At 41.1% G+C, this 8,532-nt stretch overlaps 1 protein-coding gene across 1 annotated transcript; it reads left to right on the plus strand.

Moving 5' to 3' along the window:
- Nucleotides 1-674: 674 nt before the first annotated feature.
- On the plus strand, nt 675-6,182 carry LOC122089237. Its single transcript, XM_042658810.1, has 4 exons — nt 675-2,031; nt 2,188-3,525; nt 5,192-5,306; nt 5,483-6,182. Exons 1-4 carry the CDS (start codon nt 1,129-1,131, stop codon nt 5,803-5,805), a joined length of 2,679 nt encoding a protein of 892 aa, XP_042514744.1. The 5' UTR covers nt 675-1,128; the 3' UTR covers nt 5,806-6,182.
- The last annotated feature ends 2,350 nt before the right edge of the window (nt 6,183-8,532 follow it).

Genomic DNA, 8,532 nt, shown 5'->3' on the forward strand with positions numbered 1-8,532 from the left:
TTGGACGTATTCGAGTGGGACTCTAAGAGGGAAGAAGGGGGAAAAACCCTAGACCCGAAGAGCTATATAAGAAGGCACGGAAGAAGGGGGAAGGTAAGTTCTGATACCCTCACCATTACTCCCTTATTAAACTGTGCGGCCGACCCTGACTTGAGCGTCGGAGGACTAACCCCGGACAAAGCTCCAGGCCTCCGTCGTCTGAGTTTGTGTAGGTTCGATTAGCGGGGTATTTTTGGCAGCAACAAATATATAGCTCTCCATGTACCATCATCCCACCCTTAATTCCCACTACTTAGCATTACATCACTTCTTACCTCAACCATTGAATCGGACCAATAAGCCTGATTCTCTTAAACGCACAAAGTCTCAACTTTCGAACTCAGATTGAATGGAAGTAAAATAGAGGGAGAATGTCAAGTTTAAACGCACAAATTCTTAGATCCCGTGGTGGTCGTAGCCGAAGAAGAAAGACGAGGAGGAGGACAGAAAATAGTAAGAAAAAGGAATAATAAGAGGAGGTGACATGATCTCAGGTGAACTGGTTACAAAGTGAAAGGGTAATTTGGATATTTAAAAAGAACAGGAAAGACAAAGATGTAAAAATGCAAAAGTGAAAAAGGTATAAAAAAACGGAGTTTTAATAAATATAACCCAAGTATAGAGGAGTCATCGACCGAGCAGAAATGAGAACGCTTTTCGTTCTTTGGAGCCTGGTCTTCAATTGATGTCAACCGTCCGATGTAGATCTGACGGAGATCCTATGTCGGCGAATGTTTAAACCCTAAAATGTTTCCACGTATAGCAGCCACTGCTACTTCGATGTGTTCTTCTCTTTTTACAGTTTCTAGTCTTCTGCGACAAGAACTACGTGAATCGTCTAAAACCCCTATTACAGAGATGAAATTAGGTGAGCGATGAGAGATATTGATCTTACTTATTTGGAGATTTTCTCTTCAAACAGTGAAGGGAAGCGTCTCGGTGTCTTTTCATTTTCAAATCCGTTAGGATACTTTAATGGCGGTTTTAAAGGCGGTTTTAAAGGTGTAGTTGAAGCCGATCGCTCAGTGTATCTCATCTTTAAGAAGAGTTTCACATTACTGAATCGCTGATACTTGCGAGCTTGATGGTATGGGAGTATGTGTTGAACCTTCTGAATCTGAATCCACGAGGTTTTTCTGCCAACTGTGTGATTTGGGGGAATTGAAGATAGGTTCGAGTGTTCTCCCCTTTCAGAACCTTCCATCCATGCCGTCAGTCGGTATGAGACTGTCAACTAGGGTTTTTGTGCCAAAATCGGTTGTGCAAGCTGCGGATGGGGGGAGGGTTTTACGATCTGGGAAACGGTTGTGGTCTGAATCTGATGACGGGAGGCCAGGCCAAGGTTCAGAAGCTGAGGTGTGGTTTAAACTCCTTGATCATTCTGGAGATGCGGATGATGTTCTCTATTGCAAGGACAATGGGTGGAACAATATTGTAGCAGAGAAAGGAGTAGCTTTGAAGCTTTTGGATAGGGAAATGGCGCCAGAATCTATGAACAGGCCTGGGGCTTCAACGACGGATGAGAGTGTAGATAAGATGTACGGCAACGTTTACCATCGAAAGCGTCAAAGGTCGGGGGCAAACCAGTCTTTTGCGTCTTCATTTCCTTCAGAGGACGGAGGCAGGATTTCGGAGGATCGCATGTATGGGATTCCCTTTGTTCGTAAACAGAGGGGAAAGAGACCAACTGAATCTCCTACGACTGCTTTATCAGGGGAAATGGAAGTTGTGGATGATAACGAAGAACACCAGGTCCTGCCGTGTAAGTTTGGATTCCTACAGCAAGATGTGCTCAACGGAATTTTTCATCAAGCTATGGTTTTTGTGGTTACTAAACCCTTGTTTAGTAGTACCAGCCGCTTTGCTTGCCTTCTGAATTCTATTCTGAGCTACATGATGCGGAGCAGGGTGCAGTTGTCAGACCTTACAGATTTTTTGTCTGCTAAGCCGATTGCTCAAGCTTTCTCCCTTAACGGCATTCACTTGTTGCATGTAAGTAGAGATTATTTGTGGGTAAATCGTCTTGCTTCTAATTTTTTACATTAAATATTGCTATTTTATGGGACTTGAACTTTTCCGTTGTTCTGGGTTTGTTTTTTCTTTTCCCCTTTCTTCTTGTGTATTTTTATGTGCGCGTGTCGTGTACAGGAGGATAATCCATGCAGCATTAACCGGAAAAATGATGTCTTGGAATCTGGAATTTGCAAGATTTTTGAGGCCTCAGGTTTCACACCTCTGTTCTCACTGGATTTTCTTTCAGTTCCCTGTGCTTTTATGTATCTACATTCCAGGAAGCACCTCGGGTATCTACCTAATGTTCTTCTGCGGTATCTGATGGGTTTGTATACAAAAGCACGGAGATTCTCCAACAGCCAACGTTTCCTGTCGTGTATTCCCCTTCGGATTGGTCTTTCTGGAAGTAAGATTATGACTTCCGGAAGTAATTCTATCGGAAAGAAAGAAGTGGCTTTTATTGGTACAGATCCCAAATCAGCTGGCGGTGGCGCATCAAGAAGACATGGATTGAATCGTCACAGTATTCAGAAGAAGAGTCGCCTGGTTTCTGGGAGAGGTATAAATCTTTCAATTGCAGAGTTGCAGAGTTCCTGTAATGTTGTTGGTTTGCTTTGTAGTATGAATGAGTGCTCTTTGCCTGTGTCTAATCGCAAGCATCGGAGGTCCATGAGTGATGGTTTGGGAGAAAATATAAAGGATCTGAAATCAACCTTGGTTGAATTGAGGCAAAACATAGATTCACTATCTTGCAGTGCAAACTTATTGGTTATTGAGCCAGATAAATGCTATAGGGAAGAGGGAGCTGAGGTTTCGTTGGAACTGTCAACTTCAAATGAGTGGTTAATTGCTGCAAGGAGACAGGGTTCCTTGAGATACTGTGTTAAAGCCCAAAATGTGATGAGACCCAGTACATCAAATCGTTTCACCCATGCCATGATATGGGCAGGGGTAAATGGTTGGAAGTTAGAATTTACTGACAGACGAGAGTGGTTGATCTTTAAGGAGCTTCACAAGGAATGCTATGATCGTAATATGCAGACTCCCTCAGTTAGAATACTCCCTGTGCCTGGAGTTCATGAAGTACAAGGAGATGGGGGGAGCAAATGTACTCCCTTTGTGCAACCTGAGAGGTACATCACTATGAAAGAGGATGAAGTGGCGAGGGCATTAATGAGGACGACTGCGAATTATGATATTCAATCTGATGATGAGGAATTTTTAACCAATTTAAATAATGAATTCTATTGTGGAGATAATGTTGGATCTGAACGTATCTCAGCAGACAATTTTGAGAAAATTATAGATACATTTGAGAAAACTGCATATTGCAGTCCTGATGATGTCGCTGATGAGAATAAAGCTGTCAATCTTTGTTTAAATTTGGGAAGAACGGAAGTACTGGTGGCTATTTACAATCACTGGGTTAAAAAGCGTAAGCTAAAACGGTCAACACTGATTAGGGTATTCCAGGTAAAAGTAACGCCCTATTTATCATTGTTGTATACATTCCGTGGTCTACCTTTCCTACATCTTGGTGTATTTATTGTGGCATGGAAGTTTGTGCTGTTCTGCAATATTTGTTAGTTCCATAGTTCCATAATTTTTTCGTAATTGAAGATGTACAAAAAAAAATTATAGGCTATTGATTTATAAGTTTAGACAACATTTAAAAAAAATAATTGTTTAAATTGTGAATAATTATTCAATGTGTAGCAATGATGTATTTCAAGAATTTTATTATACTTGCAAAAACTAGTAAGAAACCAGATTTTACTATCCCGTATTTCCTTTGTTATTCCCCTTTCTTATTTAGTGGCCCAAGCTCTGGATCATGTTTGCGTGTGTATTCTTTTTGTGATTAATTTTCGTTTTGAATCACCTACTGGAGAGTTTGATATGTTGAGGACCTGCATTGCCTTTTTAAGCATTGCAATATTGTTGGAGAAAAACTTTATTGCATTTAACTCTTTTTAGGTTCATTAGTTTGGTTCTGCAGGTGAATTGAAAATATTAAATCAAGTTCTTTTCTTCCTATTTTCTTGATCATTATCAAAGCATGAGCTTCAAAACGAAAGAGTTTAGGTACATGTGGATGTTTCTTTGAAGGAATGTGGGTAGTTCACTATTTCAGAGGGATTTTTTATTTTTTTTATATACTTTTTCTGAAGAGAATTTTGGGTCAAATGTTCTATGGCATGCTTACACAGTATCTTAATCTTAACCATTTCCTTTTTTTATTTATTTGGATCTTTCACCCTTTAAACTTTTTCCTGTAGACGTCAATCCCAAATTTCCTATCTGTATGTGTGTTTGGCAATGCAGAGAGCATAATATATAGACATTTGCTTGTCCGGGTGGCAATCTGGCAGCAGAAATTGACATTTGGTAGCAACCAACCGCTTAGAAAGTGGTACAGATTTCAAAAGCATGGAATGCACCTCCTTTTTTTCTGGTAATGAGCAAGAAAAAACGTAAGCTAGAAGTGGTTTGAATTTAGGTTGTCCAAGTGAGAAGGGGTTTAACAAGTACTTTCCAGAGGGTCACACATCTTAATACTAAGGTTGTTTTTTTTTTTGGGGTGTGTGTGTGTGTGTATGACTAGTCAACTATTAGAATAAACACGAGACTTTACCAATTGGCTAAGATTTCAAGTCTACATAATTTGTCTTTTGTATTAGATGAGGATGGTTGTGATGATTTACATATTACATATTTAGTAAAGCTTGTCCACTTAGCCATTACTTGCATCTATGTTAGAGCCTTTACTGTTTGTGAACAATGTTGAGTGACAAATTCTAGCATGGGGTAGTTTTTGATTTACTATGGGTGGATATTATGTTATTGTCCAAATCAATGGTCTCTTGATGGAAAACATCTATATTTTCTTTTAACTAAGGAAAGAAATAACTAGAGAGAAAGGGAGGAGGGGGCAGGAGAAAAAGTAATTCTAACCGAGAAAATACGGATGAGTATGTTAACAACCATGTGCAGTTATACTTGCTTCTTATGCTGTATCTCTGATGTGAAAGTGAAAACAGCTCCTGGTTAGTTTTTTCATTAGCATGTATTACGAATTTTGATTCTTGGATGCTTGTAAGCAAGATTTCATATGATGAACTTCAATGCTTAACAACAGTGTCATCCCCCAAGGAGAGCGCAACTAATCCAAAAACCATTTCTGCGGAAGAAAAGGTCATTCAAGCGGAAGGGTAGCCAATATGGAAGAGGAAAACAGCCAAGATTCTTACAAGGTATTTATATTTTAGTGCGATGTTGCCTACTGACCCCTCTTTATAGGGAGCTGGGGATGCATAAAGTTCAAATCGGATTTTGGCTGGGTTCCCCTTTTTTTCATTCAATCAAGTCTAATGACTTGTGCTTGTGTATTTATTTGACAACTAACAAAACATTTTCAATGAATGTAAAGCCATGGCGGAGGAACATGATGTCATGGCAGCCAGGCAACGATTTGAAGAAGCCAAAAGCTCTGCAAGATCATCTTTGGAGGTGGCTATGCTCAAGCGACGAAGAGCACAGATTCTTATGGAGAATGCAGACTTGGCAACTTACAAGGCCACCATTGCACTGAGGCTTGCAGAAGCAATTCAGAGATCAGAGCTGCGGGCCACTGCCACCGCCACCTCCATCACCACAGCCACAGCCACAGCCACAGCCACAACCACCGACATTGCCTCTGCGATCGCCACCGACACTGCCACTGCTACCGCCACAACCTCCTTCATTGAGTGAGTGCATGCACAGGGCTAAATGTTGGTTTCTCTTGCTGCAGATCCTTCATGGTTCAGAGCAAATGCGGTGGCATGGGCAAAAGCCATAATTTTTCAGGGAGTCCTTTTGGCAAAGGCCTACCTCGAAGGCATACTTTGATGCAAGAGGAATGTAATTTTGTATAGATCAAGATTTGTAGATTTGTATTAATTTTACAAACAACCATGTAGAACTGTAATTCAGACGGTTGCACAAGGAAAATACAGGCTGAAAGTGATGCCCACATAGCATGAAATCATGTACGTTGAGGTAGAGATCTGGATGAGGAACATTGATCAGGTATTTCAACTTCTTGGTCATGTGGAATTAGATTATAAAAATCCAAGATGATTCTGGAATGGCGAAGATTGATCTTCATGGCAGCTTCATATCTATTCAACAGATATTGACACTAAGGTGCTGTATCAGAAAACAAACTCATCTTGCTTTGCTGGGTAAGAAACTGATATTGTTCAGGATAAAATGTTTTTACCTGATTGTACCTGCTCGAATGGTGTCTTGAGATTTTTACCCTCATGGTCCTTGACCTGTAGAATCCCGTCGGCCATCATCTTTCAACTACCCGATCGGATGAACTATAAAAGATGATGAATGGGAAAGTGGTGGGTACAATGGGTGCATTGGTCTAACAAGTGCAGAGTGAAAGATCTGCTGTATCTTTTGGAAAGTGTATAGGGTGGATGTATGCCAAACTATGACCTATCTAATGTATAGGAGCATGATTGCATACAAGATAGAGAAGTGCTAGCATATGCTTATGTAGCCAGACAGGAAACTTTATCCATTATTTTTTTTGAAAAAGGATTTTTTTAGTCGATAGGGTGGAATGGTATCTCACTCCCCTGGTGCATCTCAATCGTTCATCTGTCTGTATGATGCAAACTCTCTCTAGCTCTCTCTTTGCTTCTCTTTCCTTTCAATCTGCACTTGCTGACATATCATAAACACAACAGGCCAATAAAAAGGTGTCACGTCTACATACAATCACATGTGTGGTCACATGCCATGGCCATGAGCCCAAAACCCCTGAAGGACCAGATGAGCAGATGAAAGGTAAACACGAGAGCACACACATACCTAGCCAAGGGCCTCATTAGAACTAGGAATAAAAGACCAAATGAGCAGACAGAAAGGTTAACACGTAAGCACGCACGTGCCTAGCCAAGGGCCTTGTCAAAACAAGGAACAAAGGATCATACGAACAAGTAAAACACGCGAGCATTCAAGTGTCGAGCCTAAGGCCTTGTTAGAACAGGAACCAGACAATCAGACAAGCAAATGGACGCAAAATGCCATACGCACCGATTGGTACTAAGGAATGTGAACAGCCCCGAACGTATCCTTCACACTGACCACAGTCAAGCCAGAAATCGAGACTTTGGACCATGGTTGAGTCAGGCATCAAGACCCCGGCCACAAGGCCAAGAAGTAATCACAGGATTAGTTATGGGACTCCTGATTACGTGGCTGCTAAGCAACCAAGGGTCAGTCAGCAAGGGTTTGACAAACGGAAGAAAAGACCTATCAACCAATGTATAGGGAAGGCGACCTATCAAAAAGGTGTATGGGGGAAAAGACACATTGACCGTTAGGATCTTAACATATACGTATACGAGCAAAATCAGTAGACTAACTATTAAGGTCATAACGTACGAGAACAGGGATCCACCAACTGATATGGCTTCGACGTGTACACGAAAACTGGCCATACCAAAAGATCAGCCACCTCAGGAAAGGAAGGTTCTGGAGCCAACGAAGGCTGGAGAGAGAAACACTATAAGAGAGGAGCTTGGGCAAGAGAAAAAGGTATGCAATCTTGAATCCTCATAGCCCAATTGCTTCTTCTTTCCCTAGCAACCCTAACTTGAGCTTCGGAGAGCCCTTCCTGGAGATTGGCTCCAGGATTAGTTCTTCATCTGTGATCTGTAGGTAGCACCCAAAGGAGGATTAGAATCTGCAATAACACTTGCCATAATTTTAGTTCATTGCAATTCTTTAGTCCTAGCGAATTTTGGAGAGAGCATGAGTCTCTCTCTTTCCTTCGTCTCCACCATCCCTATCTTCCTCCTTGTATCACATCCCTACTATGAACAAAAACACGAACCAAAACCAACAAGCATTAGTAGGTCCTCTCTAGTCTCTCCAATGGTTGTAACTTGCAAGTACCGACAGGATATCTAATTTTCAGACACTTACAAAATAGCAAATTGAAAATAGAAAATAAGGTATGGTAATTTAGAAATGAAGCACCAAAGTTTTGAACTATAGTGATTGAACGAGTTCAGGAGGGCTCCTTCATGGATTAGTGAGGCGGCTACAGTACTTAAGACTAGGGGTGACAATTCCTAAACCGAACCTGTAAAACCGGCCGGACCAAACCGAACCGAAGCCTTATTGGTTCGGTTCGGTTTCAAGTATTGCAACCCCAAAACCAAATCGAACCGCACCGGAAACTGGATGAACCTGAAACAAACCGAAACCGGCTCAAAACCCAGACCGAAACCAAAACCAAACCGGTAAGAAACCGAAACACTCCAAAATTCATTAAAAAAATCAAAATTTGCATAGTTTTGTATACATTTGTATGGAAAGTCGAATCCAAACTAGACCAAAAACCTAAACCAACCCGGTTACAAATCGATTTAAGAAACCGAAGACAAATCGAAACCAAACCGCACCAAAACCGAA

The sequence above is a fragment of the Macadamia integrifolia genome, chromosome 9, assembly GCF_013358625.1.
Source record: "Macadamia integrifolia cultivar HAES 741 chromosome 9, SCU_Mint_v3, whole genome shotgun sequence".
NCBI lineage: Eukaryota > Viridiplantae > Streptophyta > Magnoliopsida > Proteales > Proteaceae > Macadamia > Macadamia integrifolia.